Raw genomic sequence first — 26,414 nt, forward strand, 5'->3', positions numbered from 1 at the left:
GTCTGTCCCTGAGATGCCACATGTTATTTTCAAAATTTTCATTTGAAATGAACTCATATACTTTATTTTTCGCAAATTCTTTGTGCAGAAAAGCCATTTTCTGCATAATTCTTCACATGGTCAGAGACAATGTGATCACCACACTTGGGGAAAAGGGAGAATTGTTTCCATTTCAGATGGATGGATATCAGAGAGGAGGAGGAAAGGGATGGGGATTTAGTGTTGCCTTCTTTCCTAGCCTCTGCAGTTTGCTGCTGCCACTCTCTCTTCTGCATCCCCACCTTCCTGTCCCTTGACAAGTAATATTTAGGCATAATAGGGGTGTGGAGCTTTATATGGAAGTTTTTGGGGAAAATGTAAGTGGTGATAGTATTGGCTTCTTGGCCTAAAGTTTTATGTCCTGTCCTACGTTTTCTATGTAGGTTCTCTTTCTTCCCTTTTTGCTGTCTTAAATCTATTTTATTATTCATCTTTGTTTATTGTGCAATTTGCTCCACCCTCACCCCCATTCACTTTACTTTTTCAAATGAATCCAACATTAAAAATCAGAGTGCTGTGTTAGTCTTATGAGTGACACAGTCATCTATTTGAAATGTCCCTTCACTCCATAAGGTTGTACAAGAAACAGTTTTGGAAAATGTCCACAGAAAGTGTCTTTGACTAGAACAAACATGTATTAATACTGTTTAACATTAGCAAAACAATGAAAGAATTAATAAAGTCTCATACTTATTTTTTCATAGTTAGGTGCAAATGTGCTTAAGTAAAAAGGGAAAAAGGCTTCTCACGAGGAATGAGAGATGTGTTTCTGCCTGTAAGTTTTCACACAGAAGTCATTGTGTGACTTCACAAAGTGCAATGCACAATGCAGTTTGTGACTGGTGACCTCAAAAAATCATCTGGGAAAGCACATTGCCAAAAAAAGATGTGAAGAAGGCATGATGAAATAATCTTATCTGTATTTAGCACTTATCAGTTAGGGATATGCTGTTTGCAAGCATTTCAGCAGTGCAGAGTAGCTTTACCTGTGCTTGTCTTTTCATACCGTGTAATCAGAAGGATTTAGCTAATTCCATTCATACAGCACAATCCTGATGATATTTTTGGTCTAGAGCCTAGACAGACACACTCATTTAGGTGAAAATCTGAATGCAAAAAGAGAATTCCTTTTTTTTCCCTATTTACTCTGTAAAGAGGCTGCAATTAACACGATTCTTAGACCCCTTTGCCAATGGTGTGCATTAAGCCCAAGCCTGCTGATGCAGTGCAGTGCTTCAGAAGAGGAGAGGAGCTGTTCCTGGTGCTGGAATGGATCTTAGGCTGTCCTCTCCCAGCCTTTACTGCAGGGGTCCCACATGCACATCATGCTTTTCCTTCACTACAGGCAATACCTTATCCATGCTATTTTTCTTTTCTATTTTTCCTTTTTTTTTTTTTTTTTTTTTTTTTTTTTTTTTTTTTTTTTTAATGGTATCTCTACTAAACATTAGTTTGTCTTGGAATTGAGTGATCATTTCTGAAACCATGAGCTGCACCTGAGCATTTCTCAAGGTTTCTCTGGTAACTCATGGCTCTTTTGATGCATCCATAAATATGTATTTGATCATTCACACTGCATATGGCAATATTGAGTGACCTCATTTGGGCTTTGCTGAACTGCTGTATGTGTCACCACAGTGCTGCTTTCGTAGGGTTTTCTGCAGTGGGTTGTTGTGCTCTCTTACCTAGAGGTGTGATGCCAATGAGCAGCATGTGTGCATATCACATCTGCCTATTTAGGACACATGGTAGATGATTTAGCTGAGATGGTGGGATGCCCCATGATCAACTTTTATCAGATTGTAGCATTATAACTGTCAAATGTATATTCTGCAAGGCTTAAGGGCTTAACGTGCAAAAGTTTGAACTCAGGTGTCATAATGGCAGAGCAATTATTGCTATTATTTGCTTTCAGAGATTTAAAAAATAATTTGTTAAGGGAAGTAGAGGACTTAATTTTTATCTTTGCTGAAAAACTTAATGCAGTTTAAAAAACCAAGCTATGTTTGGCCATCAAATTCTAGAATAACTGAGGCTGAAAAGCCCTCTAGGATCAGTAGGTCCAGCTGTTAACCCAAACCCATGTCTAAACCGTGTCCCTCAGCACCACATCTACACAGGTGTGGTGTGGGATACCTCCAGGGATGCTGACTCCATCACTTCCCATGGCAGCCTGTTCCAATGCCTGGCCACAGATTCAGTAAAGAATTTTTTCCTAATACTCAATCTAACCCTTCCCTGGTGCAGTCTGAGGCAATTCCCTCTCATCCTGTCACTTCTTACCTGGGAGAAGAGACCAGCCCCACCTCCCTGCACCCTCCTTTCAGGGAGCTGTAGAGATCAGTAAGGCCCCTCCTGAGCCTGCTTTTCTCTGGCTAAAACTCCCCAATTCCCTCAGCACTCCTCCTTTGTGTTCCACTCCCTTCACCAGCTCCATTGCCCTGGTCTGGACTCACTACAGCACCTGAATGTCCCTCTTGTACTGAGGGACAGAGAACTGGACACAGCATTCAAGGTGCAGTCTCACCATAGTAGGTATTGTCTGAGTGTGAGGTTATGGTGTTTCATTAAAAGATTGTCCTTTGGAGTATCATCCACCTCTGTACTAAATTTTGAAAGAAACACATTCCTCTTGTGGCATGTTTGTCAGAGGTACAGGTAAGTGAAAACGTCCACGCACACCCATGAGCACGGGGCACAGCTCTTCCAGGAGGTACCACTCTGTGACTCTCTCCTCACATGCTTGTACGACCAACAGTGTAGCATAGAGGGTCTTAAGTCTGTAATATGGGATTTATAACCGGGGCAGGTACAAATGTGTGTCAAAAAGTGAATAGAAAATGCTCATAGAAAGGCAAGAATCCCCACCAGGGCAGGTTGTACTTAAACTTTGTATGAGGTCTGCCAGCTCCTCTCAAGACTGTGAAGAAGGGTTTCTTTTTGATGTGAGGCAGTTTCTGATGTTTCTTAATCAGAGGCAGAAGATGCATGTGTCTGTACCTGAGTACATGTGGGCTTCAGTTTTTCTGACTAGTGGACAGTTTTAATTAATTGAACATTTTTTCATTGACCGATAGCTTATGGCTGCTGTCATGGGATCTGAATGAAACAAAACCTGAACAGTTTTTTCAAGTCAGTTATTTTATAGACAGGCAAGTACTGGGAGGAAGCTGATCTCCAAAGCAGTACCTCATATCCATCAGGGAGAAAGGTCAAAAAGGAGGTGTTGAAATATTATATGTATGGGGGTTTAAAATCTTACTGCAGATTTTTACTACATTTTTGGTCTGATGGGAACATATTTTACATATTTTCTCACAAATGTTCTTCCTAATCCCTGAGTCAGTACTGGTGAGACGCACTTCTCATTGAACCATTAATTTATAAAACCAAAAGCGTATTACAAGGCAACATTTAGAGGAGGCCTGAGTACAAACATTGTGAAGGAACAGATAACTTCTTCTCCTGACATTATCACATCATTCAAGCTGCAGTTGTCAACCCTAATGAAAGCTGGTGATGCTGATTTGAGCATATTGCTTATGTGATGTGCAAGAGCATTGGGAGATAAGGAATCCCTGGTGCTATCATTTATAATTAAAGTGTCCATCACTTTCCTCTGAAAAACTGCTTGACGAATAAATAATTAAAGATCTGATTCTGATACACTTAGTTGAAATGAGACTTCTGAGAACAGTTCAAAAGCAGCAAATGGAATTTCTTCAAAGTAAGGCTTCAAGATAAATAATAGTATTACAATCTCAGTCAAAGCCAGTTCTTGTTTGTTGAGGCAGGAGGGTATTCTGGTGTATGTGCTTTAAAATCTAATCTCACAGGCATCTTAAACTTCCTGCTTGCAAACAATGCCTGGTGATGTCTATCTAAGCACAGTATAAACTGGTATTAAAATTAATGGCTAGCTAACTGTTCCCTGCTTTTTCAGACAGCCAAAGAGAAGTTGTCTGTCTCATGTTTTGTGCAGCATGGAAGCTTTATAAAGTGCTATGTTACCTGAAGAGTTTATTTTACTTGTAGCTATGCATACTTTATACTGGTTTTTTCTTTGGTTGTTTCACTGAATTGATGTATAAAAGAATGGTTGTGCTAGAACAATGTATGTTTTCCTAATTTCTAAAATAATCGAAAGGTTTGAGGGGAAATTTTTTGAAACACAAATTATTTTACCTGCTTCCACTGTGTTCCAGTAATAACCATGCTCCCATTAGAGTGCAAATAACTCGCGTATTGTGGAGCTGTGTTGGCAGGGTTGTTTTGGTGCCTTGAGATTAACCTTTCACTGCCGCATGCGTATGTTTGTCATTTATCCCCTTTTCCTCAGGTGCAAAGAGGGCTACCAAGGAGTCCGCTGTGACCAATTTTTGCCGAAAACCGACTCAATCTTGTCAGATCCAAGTACGTCAAATGTTTTTCTTCTATTTCCAATCCATGCTGGAGGCTGCTCTTGCCGTGTGAGATGACCCTTTGCCTGTAGTCAGACAGTCCCTGCTGGGGGCCACTGCAGATGTGCGATGCTCTTGCTGGTAGGGTAAAACCGCATCATCCAGGCTCTGTTCTTGTGAAACGTGTGCTGCTCCAGCAGGGCACATGGTTCCTTATGGTTTGGAATAATACTGTCCCTGCTTAGAGCCAAAACATTTGTGTTTCTCTCCTTTCGACTCAACAACAAGTAAAATTACATAATCTAAAAGGAAACCCGGTATAGAGTGCAAAGTGGTTCCTTCAAAAGGAAATAAATGCGCATTGTGTGGCACCAAAGAGATTATAATCTCCTTAGAAGCAGTTTATATCAGTTTACATGGAAGTTAATTATTTTTCACTTGGACAAGTGATTTGTTGTCTATTTGCATAAATAATAAATAATAAAGATGTACTTTCAGATGTGGAGGCAAAGTAACTTTCTACATGTCCGAATAACATCTGCATATATCTTCTCTTACTCCACTGTTGCCCTTTCCAAATTCTCTTGACTAAGAGAACTATGCCAAAAATATTATCCAAGATTAATTTTTTGAAGGTGAATCCAATTAATTATGTTTATCTTACATTTTTAAATGAAGTGACGTACAACAAAGGGTCATATCCAATCTCTTGGTTTTGTTCACATACCTGGAAACTGTAGCATATTAAGTCATCTGATTTTGAGTACTCTTTAAAATTAGATTTTAATTGTTTTGGCTTGGTTTTTTTTTGAAGAACAATGCTTGTTTTTTTTAGTCTTTGTGTTTTTTAATTTATTTTCTTGTGCTTTTCCATGTGAAAACCTGTTTCCAAAGGCACCTGTTGCTTTGTAGTTCTCTGTGTTGTGTAGCTCCCATTTCGGTTTGCTTTGTGTTTGGTTCATTTTCTCCTTAGCTTGACCTTTAATGGTAAAGTGCAGAGCTTGTAGTGAGCAGGCAGATTTTACCTCAGCCAAGTTGTATGTGCATGTGTCAGTACAGAAGCTGTGTATACGTCAAGGAAAAAGGTAGTTTGTGTTCTAGAAGTGTGGGAATGGACTGTTGATGAACAACAGTTCTGTCTGACCTGGTTTTCACAGGGGACTCTGGCTTTACTCTCTCAAGAGTAGAGGTTAAATCCGTGCAGATCCAGCACAAAGCCCCAAAAAGCTCCCAGATTAGGCTGCAATCTAACAAGACCAAAAGCCCCAAACAGTGTTTATCTGGTGCAGACAGTATTTTTGTTTCTTTCTTTGTGTTGCTTGCTTCTCTTCAGTAGGAGATCCTTACTCCAGTTGGGTTCTGGCTGGATTGTTTCCAGAGCAATTTTCAGCCACATGATAGTGAGGCTAAGTGCTGCTGAAACATCCTTTTTATACCTTCTGAAAACAAAAACTGGGTTTTTTTATGTTGTTGAGATTTTCTTTCAAAATGGTATTAGTTAGAGTATGTAAGGAGGAGGGGCTTTGGCTTGACATTGTCATGGGTCCACTGGACACACCTGTGGCCCAAAAGGAGCCTCTCTTTTGGAATGAAGAAGGTTAACATGAGTTAGGTATGTTTCTAGTCAGTTTTTAAATTTAACTTATATTTGAGTCTTGTCTGTTTTCAAAAGAGGAAAAGACAGGTCCAGTTCAGGTCCATTTCTGTGTGCTGGCATAATGTGATATATCTCAGTGTACATGTGTACACATGCACTTGTTCTAAGGATGTCGAGCCTGGAAGGAAGATAATTGAACTTTCTGCTGCAGCTGGACAGTGACAACATCTCGTTCAGGAGTTAAATCAGTTCTCTTCCTTCTGGTGAGAGGAACAAAAATTAATATCATGCTGATAAATAGCACTCAGTAGCAGAAGTGTTTGTAATTTGCATAACCTGAGGAGTGTAAAAAGTATTTGACAAAGTAGTCAAGCACAGTATTATCATCTTCAAAGGCTCTGGGTTTGCACTGCCAAAACTTAGGTTTGTGGTTGAATGTGTTTGGATTAGAAAGAGAATGGCTGAAGGGTGAATTTGGAGGTGGCTTTAGAAAGAAGCGATTTTTTTAATGCAACACTAAATTTCTGAAAGCTGGAAAATGCAATGAGGGCTCTTTTGTCTGGGGTGCACGGAGCCAGCACTGGCTGGTGTCAGTCAAGCTTTATGAACAAGTCCAGCACCTTGAGTTTCATGGGGTTGCTTAGGGTGTTCCTGGTGGTGAATGTGCTGTTGATGACACATCTGCTAACATTCAGCTTATTTGAAGTTTGCATGCATGAAGTACTGCAGCAATGTTCATGTCTTACCTAGCCTGTGACACCACAGGTTGTATTTTCAGAATATACCCTTGTCGTGACTGGAAAGTGAATCTGCACCAGTCACTTCATAAATAGCAACAGTTTTGTTATAAAGTTGTTACTTATGTACATGGGCCAAAGCATCTTTTGGTTGTTGCTTTTTAAATAGACTGCTAAAACAAACCAAGGTTGTTCAGTGTAGCTGTTATTTGCATATCGTTTGCATAGTGGAAAATAGTGTGTTATGGCCCTGCAATACTTTTAACACCAGCTTCTTACCTCATTCTAGATGTGTATTAGGCAGGTCTTGACTTTGCATCACAGATATTAATACAAATTATGTATTACTTAATATGGATTAATGAATGCTAGATCACATCCATATAGTTTAATTCAAGTAACTGATGAAGGTATTTAAGATGGTGTTTTCAGGAAACACTTTTTGAAACTACTAGATGGTGTTTCAGAGCTCCTGAATTGGCATCCATGGTTTCTTGCAGTTAGATTTGCCACCTGCTACCTTCCTTCAGCTCAAAGACAGGATTCAAGTCCTAAAAAAAAAAAATTTAAAACACACACACAGACCAATGTCAAAACACTCCAGGCACAGGCTCTGTGACTGGACCTTTAGGTGTCACAGATGTAACAGCTTCCGCTTTCCTTAATATCTCTATTCTTGACAAGATTTTCTGGCTATAAGAGAAAGTTATTAAAAAAAATCCAAAACAATCCAAACATAAGTAGTTTGAGAAGTTTGGTAATCTTGGAGTATGAGAGAAACTTGCCTAAACTATGGGAGCCTCAGACATGTGGGAACCTAACAAAATAATAATGTCACCAACAGGGGAAAAGGCTGCATGGCAAAGCCACCCAGGCTCACAAATCTGTCAGCCATGCTAACAGTGTGCGGGAGAAGTCCCTGAACTCTCTCTTTCTCTCAGTCATCTTCTCCATTATATGGAGGAAATAATAATGGGACAAAAAGAACAGAAACAGCAGTCACATGCTGGAAGGAAAGTATATTTAGAATGTTATTTCAGCTTTCTTTTTCTGGGCTACCTCCTCTGTAAATACAGCTAACAGCAATGGTAAAACACTTCTATTTTCAGCATTTTAAGTACAACCTTAATACAACTTAATGCACAAAAAAATTTTTCAGTAGTCCTGTGTGTATCTGTAGGCTTGGGAACTTATTTATGACATAAGTTGTAGAAATGTACTCCTGTACTGTCCTTTATAGTGTTCTGGAGCAGACCTGCCTAGCCCAATGAGTTGTATGTAGGCTGCAGATATTTCTTTTAATCTGCTTTTATACTGAGGCAAAGTAAAACCTTTAGAGCTTTGGCTGTTCTGTGGGCATATTCCAAAGTGGAGAATGAGACATTGAAATTGAGTTTATCACCTTACTTCATTTTACCAAATTGCTCCTTTTTACCTATAAGTATTTTGTTCTTTGCATTGAAAGCTACTTTTCTATGCAAATTGTGTATTTCAATTTTACACTGTTCAGTATTAAGTTTTTCTTCATCATATTAACATTCCCATTTGTCCCATTTGACTCTGAAGCTTGAGTAAAGAGGGATCCTCTATTAAATATTGAGAATGTTATCCAATCCTTCTGCAGAATAAATGCATTATTTCCTAGAAGAATAAGAGTGAGCTGGAAAGCTTATATAGATCACCAGGCCATGCTCCTGCTGTTGCATCAACCCCATCACATAATTTCTTCTGTAATCTGATCATACTTCACTCATAATCTGTGTGAACCAACCACCAGAAAACAGGGTTTGTTTGGCATCCCTGCTCTGAGAGTTTCAAGAATTTTCAGCTTCCAGACAAAACTTACAGCAAAATGTGTCAAATTTTTGTGCTTTGTTAAAAGCTTCGTTTCAACTTTCATTTTTTTTCCTCTTGGTTTCCATGTTGTTATGTTTGAGCTTTGTTAAACTGGCTTTTTCAAATGTCAAAAGTCTTATTCCCACTGAGTGAGCTGTAGCCTGTGGTCTTACAGCACTTTAACCTGTGACAACATGGCACACGTGTTACTCTTTGAATCTCATCAAAGAGAAACCTGCAAGTGTCATATCTGGAACCTGCAGCTGCTCATTCTTAGATTACTGTAGCAAAGGATCAAACTCCCTCTTCTGGAAGACTGGGACTGTAAATAAGAAACACAACTATAGCTAGGTTACAAATGAAAAAATGTCTTTCCAAAACTGCATTAAAAACCCCAAGACCCCCACTAATGTCCTCAAAACAAAAATCTCCCCAAGAAAATAAGCAAAAATCTTAGGTATTTCATTTTATTTTTCACTCCCCCTATCTAGATTTGTATTTGTGAGATCGTAGGATAATTAATGTTTGAAGGAGAAGTGTGGAGAACTCAGGAAGTTCAGCCTCCTGCTTTAAGCAGACGTGGCTTTGAAGTCTGTGCTACTGCACTGCACACCACAAAGGTTTTTTGCAAAGAGATTCTTATCAAATAGAGTATAAGGAGCATCAACATTGTGAAATATCTCTAAAATATATTTTCAAATAGTTTGAATACATACAATGAAACTTATGCTCCTCACTGAATCAGTCAGAATATCCTGACTGATTTTCTAGGGCCTGAATAATTTTTTGTTAAATCTGCTTAACCTTTCTGAATTTGTCAGAGTTCCTTCTGAATTTGGGTTTTCTCCTATTTTGATTTCTAGAAGGTATAGGAGAAAATAAGATTTTGCTGTTGGAAGGACTTCAAAGGTTGCATGGAAATAGGGGCAGTTAGGAGTGGGAGACTACCCAGAGGTGGAGATATCTGAGTTTTGTGGATGACAAGTCCTTCTTAAACAGATTTAACGTGGGACTTACTGAATCCCAGAAAGAACTTTTGAAATCTAGATCTAAGTCTAAATTTTGTGACTTAACTTAGTCTTAAAAAGAAAAGTTTTAAGTCCTCTGCATTAATTATTTCATCTGTTCAAGACTGTTTTATTCAGAAAAAGTATATGAAGAGAGAGCTTGTAGACCAAACTTCTTTTATAGTGGCTGTCATTTTATCAAACTAATGGCAGAATGCCACACCACCGCTGTGTTCACAAAAAACATTAACTGCTCTAGGATGTTAATCTTTTACAAAAATTAAATAATCAAAAGGTGGCATTCTAATGGCTTGTAAAAATAGGTTTAGAGAACAAAAGATGTGGTGACTACAGTCAAGGGAAATCCCCAAAAATGACAAGTCAGTAGAAGATCTGTTAGCCTCCAGCAAGTGGATCTGATTTTTCTCTCAACTGCAATCTCTTCATAAAGGTGTGCAGCCAGAGTTCCTCCAGTTCAAATGCATCACAAATTAACTTAGATGAGTCCTGATGCATTAATGGATTCAAAGGAAGGAATTGCCTTAATTGAAATAGTAATAAAGAAGAAAAGCAACACAATCTCTCCAGAAGTTTCAATAAGTTTAACTGTAGGTGAGAAAAATGCCTCAAATGAGAGACAGGCTGAGGAATATGAAACATCAGAAAGGTAAAATAAGAAAAGATATCCCTGAGGCAGTGAGGGACGTGTTTTCCCTCCTCTTTGATCATCAGGTGCGTAAAGACCTTGGGATACGATCAATAAAAGATGATGTGTTTTCAAGTCTGAGTTGTATGGAAGCTGTAAAATTTGACTTTCTGTGATTTGTTTTGATTTGTTTTGTTGCTGGTTTTGTTTTCTTTTCCTTAAAATAATAACTTAGGCTTTATTCTGCAGAGCTGGAATGGAATGTTCCAAACTAGAAGTGCGACATTAACAAAGGTTCAGTGAAAGTGTTCGCCAGTGATAACTGGAAACGTGAATGTGTTGGTTATCAGAGTGTCCTGAAACATTAAAGTCAAAGAGAGATTAATTGAAGTCACAGATTTGCCACTAATGCCGTGGGCAAAGAAAATCAGTGGCAGTTTTGATAATGTTATTTCTTACAATCCTAAATGCAAAATTTAAATTCGTAGGAAGCGTCTATAATATTTGATTCTATGGATAAGCTAACAGTGACTTGTCCAGAATGTGCAGTATAGATGTTTTTGAGTATTTTTTTAAAAAATTCCTTGTTTTCTCTGTCAGTACTGAAAAATAGATTTCAAAATTAGAAGGACATTGGGAATCCTCATTTTTCTAATGAGGAGAGGAGAGTATCATGAGTTCATTCGTCTTCTAAATTTGTGTTGCTCTTTTCAAGTCAAAACAGGAAAAAAAGTGCATTCATGTGAGTGCTGTTGCCAAATATTAAGCTGAATTGCTTTCATTACTTTTGTGTGCATAACAGAGATGTTTTTTCCCTACTTTCTTTAAATTGCCAGTCCTTTTGGAAAAAAAAAACCAAACAAACCAGCAATGGGTTTGCACAACTACTCCCAACACCTTCTGGCTTTCTTTCCGGAAATATTAGTAAGGGGGTTACAATTTATTTCCATTTCATATTTCAGTTTTAAATTTCATGTCAGCCTTTACTAAATTCATATGGATCTTTATTTAGGAATTAGCTCAAATAACATTAAAATAAAAAGTCGTACAGGTTTATTTGGAAAAATAGGAAAATTCAATCTGAATTAGACCAAAATTCTTATATTAGTTTTAAAGAAGCATTAGTTCCTTATTCTTCTCTGTTCATCTCTTCTCCTGGAAGACAAAAATGTATTGGCATCTGGTTACTCAGCATTGGTCCCTTTTCAAACTTTTAATCTGAAGTTTTCAGTTATGCCTGGTTTTGCCATGGCCTTTACACTATAGGTGGTCTTCTGGAATTCAGTTTGTGCAGGCTGCATTTTCATAGACATTCTTACTAAGCATCTGGAATCAGGCAAATGCAGTATCTTTGATAGCAGGGAAAAAACCTCTGAACAAACCTCAAAACCACTTGTTTCCTTCTTCTTCTTCAAAAATTGCATGTGGTTGGAAGGATAATAATGAAAATGAACAAGTCATTTTATATGGAGTCAGTACAAATCCCAAGGAAGAAAGAAAATGGGATCTCTAGCAATACAAATCCCAGCCAACAAGAAGTTTTCATCAGCATGTCTTTCTGTAAGCCATGGTTGCTATAAACCAAAAAGGAAACGAAAGCCACCTCACGCAGGGCAGTTTGAAGGCCGCCTTTCCAAAATGCCATTCATCTGTGAAATGTGGGACTTGTGTCTAGTTCAGGAATGTCTAGGTCTTTGTGTAGTGGTTTTTGCAGGTGTGTTTTAGGGAGGTTTACCCTCTGATGGTGGAGTGTCCCAGGCAGAGCCCAGCGGATGGCTGTGCAGGGAGGGTGCCGTGTCACACAGGGACCGCGGCTGGGAATCGCCGCTCCCGCTCCGCCGGGAGCATCCCAGGAACGCCGCGAGAGGCAGGGCAGCTCCCCCAAAACAGGCACCTTCTGAAACAGCCTCTCCTCCCGTCCCTCTTGCAAACACATTGTGGTTTCCCAAATCTGCTGCTGGCCATTCCATGGCTGTGCAAGTGCAAATATGGTTGAAGTCTATGTTCTGTGACACTCTGTAAGCCCCTTATTTCGCCTGTTACCCTCAGTCACTAAATTTTGTGACTCGTGTACCCGTCACTGACAACATGTTGCTGTTGGTGTCAATCTCCCATGGACTTTTGGAAGGGCTTCCCTGATTTTGGCTGGATGGATAAGGTGCAGTCAATCACTGACTTGTCAGATCACATTTTTGGGCCTCCTAGGAGAAAAATTCAGCAGTGTAGTGACCATAGTTGGTGCTCAGGGACAGAAGTGTAAGGAAAGATGGGCCATCATGAAGTGACATATAGGAGAATTGCACAAAACATGACTGTAACTTAACTGAAAACATTCATTTTTTTGGGTTCTTGTCTTTGTAAATTAGCTACTCAGTTGTCCAAGAGGATCTTACTTAGCAATACTATTTCACTTTACATCACAATTCTGATGTTGAATTCTTCATGGCTGGTTGAGATGGCATGGTATAGGTATATGGCATGGTATAGGTCTTTAAGGTGTCGTTGCCTGGTGCAGGAGCTAGTAAGGACACATGAAAAGAGGAGATAGATTTCTCTTAATCCTATTTCTTTTAATGTATCTGTATTAAATCTAATCTGAATTGAATGTTTTGCCATCTCCTGTTAGTGGTTCTGCATTAGATGATCCTAGTAAAAAATGCAGTAGGGTGGGGGCAGGTGCTGTGGGGTTCCTCATATTGTGGTCTGTCCAGAGTACAGTTTTGTGGCTACAGGCTAGGTAGTGAACAACAGGAAGACAAATTCTGCACTGCACAAGCACAAAGCTGAGGATCAGTCCAATGCACATTCACTGCCTTGAGAGTAGAAACATTGAGAGGCTCATATGTGAGAGCTAAAATTTATTCCAAGAGCATTTCTGCTGAGTGTTCTGATCATCTTTTCAAAATTAATACCTCAGAAGAGCCTCTGTGCCCTTAACTGATCTTCACTCTTTGCATTAAGTCCTTACTCCACTACAAGGATGCTCATTAAGGCAATTATTGTTGTTAGACTTTTCACTTGGCTTAGAGCTTCTATCAGTTGATTCAGCTAATTTGAACTATCTCTGCTCATGAAGGAAAACCAGGAATAAGTATCACTCAAAGTTTAAGTAGTGAGTGCTCTGTGTCGCTGTGACGACCAGATTCTGTGAGGGCAATGTGTATGTACATACCTGCCTACAAGAATGGCGATCTTACTGAAAACATTATAGGTCAGTATTACTATGAGTTTGATTACCACATCAAAGTTATAATCTTTTGCTAAGAATAAAATCAGTACTGGGACTCCTGAAGGCATTTTCAGGCTCATTTCTTAGGCCTAACATAAACCACTTCTGTATTTAGCAACAGGGAACAGCCACTTCTGGTTAAAACTTGACTGTGCAAACCCAGCAATTTATGTAATTATTATTTCCTGGATCAGAAAGATCAAAAGATAGAATCTTGATCTCTCTGGGACTGGTAAATGTTTGTTAATGAATCCTTCAAGATGGCATTGTCCTCACATGACTTTTATGCCATGTATGATTGCTTTTTCTATTGGGTTTTGTATTGACCATTAGGGAGTCAAAATTGCCAGCCATGAACATATGTATTCATACTTTTCAGTGATAAACTTGCTCGTGGCAGGAATTTCTTAAAGACAAACCAGCTCAGTGTTGTCCCGGGAGCAAACCAAAGAGCAGACTGGATGAGGCAGTTCTTGATGAGGCTGTGTTTGCAGGACCAGATCCTCTTCCAGCCATTTCAGTGAGCACCCTGCTCTCAGGGGTCCTGGCTCTTCGCTCTCACTGCAGGTTCCTGTTTGCTCTAGAGGAAGAAGTACAATTGTTTGCTGTCATCAACAGTCAGAAATTAATAAGGGGCCTGGGAGACAGAAAGCTCTTTTCTCTTGTGACTTCTGCACACAGCCTGAGTAACAGGTTTGACAGTCCAGCTCTGGATGGTCATCCCAAGAAACAGTACTGAAACACAGAAAAAGGAACAGCAAAGCCCCGCCTGTCGTTGCCCATTGCCTTTCTGCAAGTAATTCTGCTCTTTGGCCTTGTCTTCCCCAACCACTTGAACACCTCAGATGACTTAGCAAGAGAAGATTTGGGTGTATTACACATGCTGTTAAGGTACTAGATTGTTTGGGTTTTTAATCTTTTACCTTCTATCCTGACATATCTACTTAATGTCCCTGCCCATTTGTGAGGGGCTTTTTCCTTCAGCATCTGAATTATATTTCTGTTAGTGAGTTGTCTCTCTCTGCCAGTCTTTGCTTCCACTCAGTATTTGCCATGTGCTTTTCTGTGATTCCTTCCCACACTGTCACTGCATGTGGCCTCTACTCCCTCTCTGACGCCAAGATTTGACTCCTCTGTTTCCAATCTTCCAGATGAATGTCTTAATCACAAAGAGCTTTTCACAGCCTGTCTGGTCTGTCTCATTTAGGCTTCCCTTTCGTCCTTATCTAAAATGTTTACTTTTTTGTTCCATAACGGAATAAAAAAATATAATTTGCGGTTTAATTTAGTATCCTAAATGTTTACAATGAACAGATGTCCACATTTCGTTTTGTTTCCAAAGGAGTTGGCTCCAATTATCTCTGAAGATACAGGGAGAGGTTAATACCTAATGCTTATCAGGAGAAAATATCCACTGTGTGGGCTGCTTGTGAAAAGCAGCATCTAAATTTAACTTGGATTCTTGTTTTGTTTGCTTTTGGCAAAACTGATTTTTTTTCTTGAAATAAAGGTTGCATTTTCAATACAGACTGGTTTTCTGTGCCTTGACAGTGCTTTTATTGTGAAAGCTTTTTCAGGTTCAGAAAGAACCTTATCTGGTACAGGAAAAGAACCCCAGAATTATCAGAGAACAGAATACTTGTCCATGACAGGTGAAAGACAGGTTCAAGTCCTTGACCTGATTTTGCTCTCTTGCAGGTGAATGCCTAGATCACAGCACAGAAAAAGGGAGTGGGTCAGTCAGTGTCTTTTTTTGGGTTGGTGGTTGTAGATTTTTTTCCCTTTTTCTTAGCCTTTTTCTGCTATTTCCCAGGCAGCTGTAGTGGTGAATTGGTAAACTTGAAATTTCTACTGTAGTGAAAAGCGTATTTTTGCAGTATAGCCCTACCCTAGACAGAGCACAACACAGAATTTTGCTTTAATGCTCATCTATATTATAGAAGGTGCTAGAGTTTACAAAATGTTAAGATACTTAGGTCTCAATCCTGAAAAAAATACTGGTGGGTATTGTTTCTCAAGATAAATATTTAAAAGATATTGAGCAGATTTGAGGCATCCAGCTGAATTATTTGCTTTAATTTCTGTTTTACATCATACATTTGCCATTTTCTTGATACTGAGGTGACCTAGTGCATTTTAACTCTGGGTTTAATGAGTCCTTCTGAAAAGACTTTTTCTAGAAGCTGAGCAGCTCTGATGTGGGAGCCTGGCTCCTGCTGCTGGAGGAGCTGTCCCTGAATGGCTCCATCTGCATCTGGCAGACAATGCAGTGCACTGATGGGAGAAGACTGTCCTTTTGAAGGAGCTTGCTGGTCTATGGAGATGAGCAGTTGTAAATATAAATATGTATATATGTTAATATATATAAAAGCAAGAGGTATTTTTTTTTTCTGTAAAGACTTGGTTTTCCAGTCTGATCTAGCTGTCTTTCACAGTTTGGTCTCCTATTAATTCTGTATTAATTTATTGTTTTTATCAGTCTCCATGTTTTAAGCAACCCTTGTGGTCAGGATTTGTTTAGTGTTCCATAAATATTTGAAGATTTTAAATGCTTTTAAAGCCTTAAAATACAATTGGTACACTTCTGGAGAAGAGATTACTTATTTCAGAAGAAACTGGGTTAAGCCAAATGTGTATATGTCCGGAGAGCTCCAAGTAAAAATGCTGCTCACCAATGCCATTCTCAGTAATTTATTATTCATTTTGTTGGCATTGGAAACACGGTGACTAAAGCCTGGGGAAAAGGGAGCTCAGGAGAGAGCTCATCACTCTCTACAACTCCCTGAATGGAGGCTGTAGACAGGTGGGGTTGGTCTCTTATTCCAGGTGACAACACAAGAGGAAACGGCCTCGGTTGTGACGGGAGGTTTAGGCTGGGTTCAGGTTGGTTCTTCACCACAAGGTTGATCAGGCTGTCCAGGGAATGGTGGAGTCACCATCCCTGGAGGTATCAAAAAGACATCTGGAGGTGGCACTTGGGGACACGGTGTAGCAGTATTGGTTATTGACAGTATTGGGTTAGTGGCTGGGCTCAGTCTTGGAGGTCTTTTCCAAACGAAGCAATTTGGTGCCTGTGTGATTCTGAGGGGCAATGTTACTATGTGAGTTTGCAAGCAGAAGATGACAAGTTGGGCCCCGTTGGGGTGGTGATAAGGACACTTCCTTAAGGTGTCAACAACTATAATGGTGGCTGATAAATATAGAGATGCATCTGCTTGGGGAGATCATGACCCATTTCAGTCGGTTCTTGCTTTATGAGCTTTCTGTGCCTTTCGAGGTACATTCAGGGTAACCTATTTCTCCCTCCAGGACTTCTGCTTTCCTCAATCCTGCCTTAGTCAGAAAGCTCATATGAGAAGTTGTTGTGAAAGCAGGAAAGGCTGTGCCTGATTTTTCATACCACCCTGCATATGTATGAATAAAGATAACCTTAACTTTCCTATGTAGAAAATGGACAAAATATATTTTCCTGCTCCATCAGAGACTAATTATAATATGGAAAATTAAGAAAAAGCCAAATTTAGAAGTTTTAAGGTGATACTACAGAAAAGATCAAGTCTTCTAACTATTTAGGAAGCTCCAATAAGACAACCTGAGGAAGACTCAAAGTCATAGCTGCTCAATGTCTATGTCTGCTCCTTAGTACAGGGAAATTATTCAGTATCTGCTGGGGTACATCTGCACTGAGAGCAGGGACATCAACCCTGCTGTGTTGGCAAAACATCACAAATCCTGAAATGCTCAGCTGAACTCAGTGACTTGGAAGCATCACGAAGCTGACTGCTGGAATTCAGCACGTATGAAAATGAAATTTTTTTCCTATTTCTTTTTTATTTTTTAACCATAAGAGAAAACTAAAAAAGAAAAGGAAGATGGCAAGAAAAGTTGTATATATATTTATATATATATTTAGTCTTGGGCTAGGTTGAGCTAGAACTTGCTTAGCTTTTTAATTTGGGACACTTTAGGTATATCTCAAGTGAATGAAATAATGCAACATTAGCAATCTGTCTCTTGGGTCAATAGTGTTCAGTACTTATAAAATCTTTCTAAAATTCAGCAGAATTTTGATAGTTAATCTCTTATTCTTATGTCACACAAAATCCAGACCTTTCTACGCTTCCCTGCTGCACAGCATCTTCAAGATGGACAAGGTGGATGAGATTTTTTAAAAAGTGCTTTTGTGAGAGTTTTCTCATTGCTCCTGTTGTTTTAAAGTTTTTCTCTATGTACTATCCAATTAGTTTTTGCTCAAGTAAAGAGACTTGCTAAAATGAATGCTAATGAGTCTTTGCTTGCCCAGAATAAGACCTCAAAGTCTCCTGTATGTTTTAGTTTTCCAGCTGAGTTTGTCCTGAAAATAAAAATTCCTGAAGCTTAAAGTCAGAATGGATTTACTAAGATGAGAATGAGACTTACTCAAACCTTAAAATAAAAATTACTCATGTGTAGAAGGGTCAAAAATAAAAAGGTATTAAAAGAGGCTTTCTCTTCCCTGCCTCTCAGTCATGACCCTAAATCAACTGGTTTGGAACAACCAGGCTGAGTTCTTCCCATTTTGATCTTTTATATAAAAATGTTCCTTCTTATGTGCTGACATAAACCAAAATTTTTAGTAGTCACAGCTCATCTTTACAGCGTGCTTTACCTTCAACAACCCTTCATTGGCTGACAAGTTGCCTGTCAGAGCTACAATCTTTAGAATTACTCCACTAAAATCACTCCAGAGATTCTCCAGTTTGATTAATCTGAGTAACATCTACACATTTTTCCCTGATAAAATGTGTCTACTTTGCTTAATGAAAAGTGGTCAGTTTTAGGGAGAAAACCTAATGTGGATAACGTGGAATCCTTTGCCAACATCTACATGTGCTGAAAACCACTTAAAGTTGATTGCCAGGGGAGAATTTGAATAAATTTGTTTTAAGGGATAGGAAGTGCACATTGAAAATTTATGACACGTACCTTCTGTTCTAGCTGCTGTGGGCTTTTGCTGTTTCTCTGCAGTCAGTGTCTCATTACAGCACAGTCCTGTCCTCAGCCCAAAATACAGGAAGAACAATATGAACGTGATTCACACCTATAATATCCTTCAGGGCCTGCAGATATTGGAGCTGACAAATAGTTTGGAGAGCAGGATGGCAGATGGCCTGTCTGAGCAGAAGAAAGAGCAGCAGCAAAGGAACTATTATTGCCAAGAGTGATAGTAAAGTTTAAAAAGTAGTAAATAGAGCTATGTACCAGGCATTAGCTAAGAGATTCTTCAGTTGTGTGATCCGAGAACAAATTAATACTACTGCCTAACCACATCTTATTTTATTCTTTATACAAAATCCCTTACCAGCATGTGTGGTAGGAGTAGATAAATATTTCAGCAGTACAGGATTGGCTCAAAAAACCTCAAATCCAAGTTGGGGAATACAAGACAAGCGTTACGTGTTAAGATGAGTTTTGTGGGGGTTTAATTGTGTAAGACAGTGGAGCAGCAGGGGTGGAAGGCCAGGAGGAGCAGGAGGAAAGTCATTCTCGGTGTGATGGATGTGAGCAAACTCGGTGCTCAGGTCTGCAGGGCCCTGTCTGCTATTGCTGCCTTGGGCTCAGGGTCTGGCTCTGGGGTCAGGAACATTGCTGAGCAGGGACTTGGGGATGCTCTGAGGCTGCTGAGTGTCTTAAACTGCTGGCCATGAAAAGCTAGAGGGGAAAGAAAAGTTAGAATAGACACAGCTGCTTGATCACTGCACTAAATGTTAATCCCTATGTGATGACCACAGGGTGCCCTCATTTATATCTGCTTTTCCCTAGGGCATGGTAAATTCAAAATGCCATTTACTGCCAGAGTTGTTAATGAGAGCTGTGTTCAGACAAGGCTGGCTTCTGGTACAGATTTTCAATCAAGAATTCAATTCAGAGCTCTCCTCTATACCATTATTTTTATTTCAGTGGTTTTGATTGATAAAGACTAAAAAGCAATTGCATGAAGTTGTCAGGTTTGAGTGGGACTGCTTTGGTCATTCATTTTGGTCTCTTGTTCATGACAAAAAAGGCATCCACGGAGGGGTTTTCCTTTGGGCAGAGTGTGGTATTTACACTGTAAAAATGAGATGTCAGAATAAGTGAAGTGACAGGGAGCTGCAGTGTGTGCATCCTGCAGCAGTGACTGTGTAAAAGTACTGAGGATGTTTTGTGTGCAGAGTGGGATGTGCTGAGATTCTGGCATTGATACATATCTGGTTTTTTGTTGTTACACAAGCTGACTGACACAGGAGCTGCTTTTTTATTGATAGCAATTCACAAGAATGGCTATTCTTTTCTGCTTTAGCACATGTTGGCTTAGAAAACAAATTGTGGGGCATGCTTTGGTCAAGGAGAAAAGTACTGCATTATCCATGTCAGTACTGGGAAATACATAATGTATTTTTCTGAAGAAGTTGGTCTGGCTGAGGAATTGCATTTTACATTTATCTGTAGACTTGAATCTGTTGTCCAGCAGTTTGATTGACTGATGCAGCTGCTGTTTGATATGCATCCAAATGTACTCTTTTATTTTGCACTTGTGTTATTATCCATAAATCTCTCAAGCTTTAGGTACTAGCAGCTGCACCAGTATTTGAATGTAAAATAATGTGTCTTCTCTGTAAGAATGCAAAATATCTCACACAAAAGTAAAAAGTAAAGAGAAAGTGCAAAATTATTAGAGGAGTTTTGGCATATCTGTCGATATTTAAAAATATGTAGGCTCCTCTATGTCATAAGTAATTTTTTTTAAGTTATACTTGGGCAGTGTGAAAATTGACTTTTTAATACCTCTGAAATGCCCAGAAATAGATTAATGCTGCTGTAGATTTTCATAGATAGTTTCAGGGCTGGGAGGTCTTTCTTTCTCTTTTGTATCCCAAGTGATATTTTTAGTGTTTGCCTTGGTTTTGAATATCTGGGTAGTGGGTAGGAAATCTGAGAACAAACACTGGACTGGGAAGCTGGTAATGGACAGGAGGTGGGATGAAAACTGCTTGGTGAGATAGCAGCTGTTTGTATCTGACTCCCTGTGCAGCTTCTGCTTGGCACAAGAAGAGGAATGTTACTGGGAGACTTTACAGGTCTGCTCAGGGCTGTGCAAGAACATTTGACCCCAAAAACAATACAGAATTTTCAGAGTAGGCAATCTGGAAGATAAACTTGTAACTTTCATATGGCAGGGTAACTTACAAGCTTTTCCTAGTTTGAGTATACCAGGAAAATTAGGAGACTGAGAAATGAGCATAGCAGAGAAAATGAGGGCTGTCAGTGTATAAATCTAAGTGCTGCTGCAAAGGCCTGGATATGGATATGGAGTGTCCCATAAATTAGATGCTTATTGCTAATTGCAACTGACAGTACTTTTAAATTACTATACCAGTTTCCTGACTGTATTATATGACTTTTAATCCAGCAATTTCTGATTGAACTGATTAATTTTGTGCTGCCAAATGTATTTTACGAAGTTTTAATTTGCTTGCAAGAAATTTATTCCATATGGGGCTGCATGACTTTCCAAGATCATTTCTGCAGTTTGTGTGTGCTGTGCTGTCCTGTGGCTGAATGAGGAAATTCCCAAGCAAATTGGAAATTATGTAGGTCAGGTTGTGGAAGCAGTTTAGCTGCAGCAGCACAGAGCTCAGCAAAAGCCAATTAATTTGCCTGCTGTATAAATACTGGTATGCCTGCCCCTCTCCCTAAAGAAGCAAAGCAATTTTGTCCATCTTCCACCCTCACAGGTGGAACTCTCACAGGTCCCCTTTCAACATAATTTACATGTATTATTCACAGCCCAGTTTCTTTACAGCCTGTCTTTAGTGTATTATTCTGATCTGGTTTGGGTGTTTTAGAAATCTAATGGCAAGAGCACAAAGTTCAAGGTCAAGAGGGTGCTTTGGCCCATGAGAATATCTTCAAAAGTAAATAAAGAATAAATCTAGAGCATAATGAATCTGCAGAACTTTTATCACCATAAAATCACTTAAGGAAAAGAACTGGGTTGCTGTCTTCTATAAACTTCTCTGTGAGTGTGTTAAATTTCCCTAATAAGCTTTTTTCATTATTGTCTAATTAACTAAAGTGTTCTGTTCTCTTATTGCCCTTATGCTCTCAAAGCTCCTTTTAGTATCTGTGTTCAACAGTTCAAGATGCCCTTTAAGAAATAAGTTTGCTTGATTTTCTAGTCTTTCATGTAGATCTCCATTCTGCATCATCTGTTGAAGTAAAGGCTTTGTGTCTGTTGCATATAATTATAACATTAGTTTTTACCCAGGGGTTTGGCCAGAACTGAACCTTCTGTGAAATTAGCAGTTAGGAAAACAAGCTGGCAATAATACTTGAATATCTTTGATGCCATTATGGTTGCAAAAGAAGGAGCAAATTCTTCTGTCTGAGCAGAAGGAACTTGTTCACAACTGCAGCACTAAGGCTGCCAGAGAGGTGCCTTTATCATCATTTTTTCCTAGGCTCATACTCTGTCATATTGATCTCACTCTCCCCATAAGTGAAAAAAACAACCAGAATAGTTTTCTATCCCGTTTGTCTGCCTTTTTTTTTTTTTTAATGTGCCATATATCTAAGCTAAAATATAACACTTTATTTAATCTGGTCATTTAAAAAAAGTCTATTAACGTCACCAAATCTTACAGTTGTGCTCTCAGATGGGAAAAATATCTCTCATTTCTAAATATCTGTGTCACTGCTGATTGATTTCCTTAATACACTTTGCACAGCTGTAGCAAATTACTTTTTTTTTTCCTAACTCACACTTTATGCTTGTAAATGCTCTTGAAAAATCACTGAGAGCTGTGTGGAAGCTGCTATTGTAATAATTGTAACCAGTTGTATAAAATTATGCTGTCATGCTGTCTTTTCCAATTAAACTTATAACATTTTTGTATGGGATTTAAAAATCTATATAGTAAATTGGAGGGAATGGGTCCTTGACATTTCTATTAAAAGGCAAATTATATTTCTTCATGGCATAACTTGAGAAAATAAAAATGTAAGCAGCCAGCCTTTTTTTTCCAAGATGAAAATGCACTAAAATACACCATTTAACAGTGGAGTGCAGGCCAGAACAACTGCAAGGATTGTACCTTTCCATCACAAGTAGCATCATTCCCAGCTGCATTGAGCACTCCCTTGAAGGGAAGCACCAGCACACAGAAATGTGATGTGCTGTGTGTGCTGGTACCAGCACCTCCTGCACCCAGTGCTGAATGGCTTCAGTTTTGCTTTCTTTGCATTCCAGGTGAGAGTGGGGCAGTGGCTGCTGTCCATTCTCATGTCTAACATCTCTGCTGTTCCCCCTTGAAGCAGGGGTGAGGTCATGGCAGAGCAGAGCATCCTGACTCTGAAACTTTAGCAACCCCTTAAAATGCCACTGCCACCCTTCTCCTGCTAGCATGTGTAAAAAAACTGGGAAGCCCCTTTTCCATGTGTGGGATTTTATACAAAAATAAACAGAAGCACAAAGAGAGAGCAGGCTGAATTTGATGGCCATGGGCAGAGAAAGCAGGAATAAGCACAACCTAGGAAAAGCAGTGAATGGGATCCAAAGATGTAGAGTCCTGTAACATTAACTTAGCTGAGATGGATGCTAATTAATCTCATTCATCTTACTCATCAGGGTGGAGTTTGGTTTGTATTATTTTTATTATGGTTATTTTTCCCTTGTAGTCTAGATGTATTTTATTTCGTAGTGTCCAGTTAGATGTGGTGTATTTTTAGTGTATGTATTTCATAGAAATAGCTTGCTCTCCCCATCCCCATTCTGGGGATGTCCAAAGGCAGAAACTGGAAGAATGAGGTCTAGTTTACTCCAGAGAGAAACATTTATCCTCAAAATAGCAATTTCTTAAGAAAATGTTTATAAACAATGTAAGTGTTTTGTTTTGGTTTACTTGGTTATTTTGCCCTGCAGTGTGTTTAATTTTGTTAAAAGCAGCCTAATGGGCTGTAAGAAAATGAAAATGTGCAATTGCAGAGCAGCTAATCAGGCTCCATCACAGTGACACTGACTTCAAGTCAGGCAGGCTAGGGCTGTGTGTCTTTTTTTATGGCATTTGTCATTTCTGTCTGTCTTCAGACACTTACTAGAGATTCGTATATGACTCTAGACTGACTGAGATTATCTTCTAGAAAGAAGGTTCATGTTGCAGGCCTCAACTCATATTCATTCTTCAGCAAGCATTTCTTCAGGTACTGTGATTGTTGTCAGGCAGGTATTCACCAGCTCCTCTGTAATTACTCTGCATATATTTAAAGTTGCTGCAGTTGCAGACTGAACAGGAAAGAGAAGTCAGCGAGACATCAAAATTTCTATTGTAAGTTGTCCAAGCATTTAAACAGCATTAGAAAAAATAACAAAAAGAAAAAAAAGAGAGAGAAATAAAAATGTATTTGTGTATAATGTCTGTGTTTAGCACCTACACAAAAGACAGAGAAAAGCACAGCATATGACTGAATTTCTTGTGTGACTGCGTGTGTTCGTAACCTGTAATTACCACAACGTGATTTTTTAAAAGTTGCTTTCAGAAGTGCAATCTTAAGACCTCTATCTTGAGTTTTATATTCCTTTCTAAAGCCAAAATATTTTTATTCTAAAAATTGTTCCTCACTGCAGATCTTTATTATAGGAAAGAGTTAGATTTTAACCTGTTTTGATTTACTTTATCTGTAAGTTGTCACGCAAATATGACAGGAACACACTTTCTCCATTACATTCTCTCTGGTTTATAATTCGAGATAGAATCTATTTAATTCCTTCATCGGCAGAAGGGATTTAAGGAAAATCTCTGGCTTCATTGTGACAATTTGGTGTGCCAGCCAGGAGAGTCCTTGCTGCTCCTCTTTGGGTGAATTTACACTTTTGAGGGCAAATCTGGTGTTCTCCTGTCCCATGAGGACTCCTGACTCAAGGGCTCTATCACAGCTTGTTTCCTCCTTGGTGTTGTTAATGGATGGAGGGGTTTGGTTTGTGTCTGATGATTCTCACAGCACCTATAGGTACATGATATATTTTTGGCTCTTTTCCGATTCTGTATTTTATAGGAATGTAGGAAGTGGTGGTGGAAGGAGTGATCAGGTGTTTTTTTAAAAGTATTTGAATGCCATTCTTTGAGTGAAATATTGCTGATCCAGTACAGTAATTGATAGATGTTCCAATGCCTGTCAGGAAATTGCAGCTGTATGGAATGATGGCCTGGGAAATATGTCAGAGATGTCATTGGGTCTATAAATATGCCAAGTGGATAAATATAAAGGAAATATAAGAATGATTGAAGCTGAAAGATAATGTTTGTGCAAGAATGAATGGGTTTAAGTTGGTGCAGTATAAATTTAGACTGAAAACCAAAGGAAAATTCTTACATATTAGAAAAAGCAGGTTTTGCACCTTGGAGCTTAAGATGGGTTTAAGGCCTCAGCTGGGCAGCATAATGTGATCCTACAGGTGGCTCAGATGAGCAGCCTTTGGCCTTCTGCAGTTGCTGGATCTCCAAAGAAATTTCCCCATGAGAGTACAGCCTCCAGCTGTTGGTGCCCTGCGAGCTTTCTGCTAATGCAGCTGTTTGGCAAAAATGGGAGTAGACATCTCAGAAAAATGGAGCAAATATGTATAAATATATAAAAGGATATATATATATAAAATATATATATATATATATGAATGGAGCAAATGTATGTGTCTGAGAGCTGACCTGCAGCACCTGGCAGGAGCAGGAACAGCAGTGTCAGGGAAGAACCAGCTGCAGGAGCACGAGGTGTTGCAGGACTGTGATAATTAATGTGTGGCTGTTCTCCCATGCACCAATAGCTGAGTGCAGGTGTTCCTGCTGCAGCCTGGCTGAACATGTGAATGTGAGGCTTGGGGCAGGAATCACTTGTCCCCACAATCGAGATGTTACCCCAAAGAAATAAAATTTTCAAGAGTGCTTAAGAGGTATGAGTCTGAGATGACTGGTTGCCAATTTGAAAATTACTTTAACTTTGTTTTACAACTGTAAAGGCATTGACATCTTTTACAAAGGTATTTAGGTGCCTAAGTTGTTTTTAATTATGTGTTAAGCTCTCTTTTCTGTTTTAGTAAAGGGAAGAGAATCTCTAATCCTCAATGGGAAGGCATTTGGCAAATGAAAAATAGAGACAGCTGGTTTTCAGTGGAAAATTTTCTTGAAAGTGGACAGCTGCAGAAGAAGGGAGGGGACAGCAGTTTGCAATGGACAGCTGTTTTCCTTTGAGGGAACAGTGTTGCTGCTGCTTGAATATCTCTGATATTACAAGCTACTGAATTCTTCACAAACATGTCTGGAGAAAAAGCTTTGTTTTTATCTGCATAGTAGGCAAAGGTAATGGTTTTATAGTAAAGCAGGAAATTTGCCTTTTCATTGGTGCTGGGGTGTTTACTGATCCATTATAAAGCTGCTCAGAAATGTAAATACCTGTTTCTGCAGCTGCTGCTGTTGCCATCTTAAGCAGCAGTACAGTCCCTTGTTTCACACTGATTTCAGACCATATTTGAATTAATGGACTGAGGAAGCAATAGGATGAGATTGTTGTTCTGTACAGCATTCTAGGGAAAAGGGCTGCTGCTGGTAAATGTGGTGAGTGGAGCAGCTGACTGGGAGGATCTGCAGCCAGAGTCCCACAAAATACAGATAACAGAGATAACAGAGATAATGCCAGAGCCTTGCGGCTCCTTGGAAAAGCAGTATTTCTCTTTCTTTAAATATTCTGGGAAAGGGTGGATTTGGGTCAGTAGAATATTCTAGAGCGCTGTTCTCTGCTGTTTTCTGACCCAGCCATGTTCCAAGGCAAAAGTACCTTGGCAATCTGATTAATGAACTTGGTTGGAGTGATGCAGGAGGAATCCACTCACTGAACACCAACCTTAGGCTGTCTGGCAG

The 26,414-nt window shown here is 39.2% G+C and overlaps 1 protein-coding gene across 3 annotated transcripts in view; it reads left to right on the forward strand.

The window, feature by feature from the left end:
• NRG3 (neuregulin 3) overlaps positions 1 to 26,414 on the forward strand; it is a 455,991-nt gene that overhangs the window by 354,601 nt on the left and 74,976 nt on the right. For all 3 annotated transcript variants that reach the window (XM_063163929.1, XM_063163927.1, XM_063163928.1), the window contains one exon: positions 4,379 to 4,452. In XM_063163929.1, the coding sequence (XP_063019999.1) occupies positions 4,379 to 4,452 (74 nt within the window). The remainder of the gene's footprint in view (positions 1 to 4,378; positions 4,453 to 26,414) is intronic.

This window comes from Melospiza melodia, chromosome 9 (assembly GCF_035770615.1).
Source record: "Melospiza melodia melodia isolate bMelMel2 chromosome 9, bMelMel2.pri, whole genome shotgun sequence".
NCBI lineage: Eukaryota > Metazoa > Chordata > Aves > Passeriformes > Passerellidae > Melospiza > Melospiza melodia.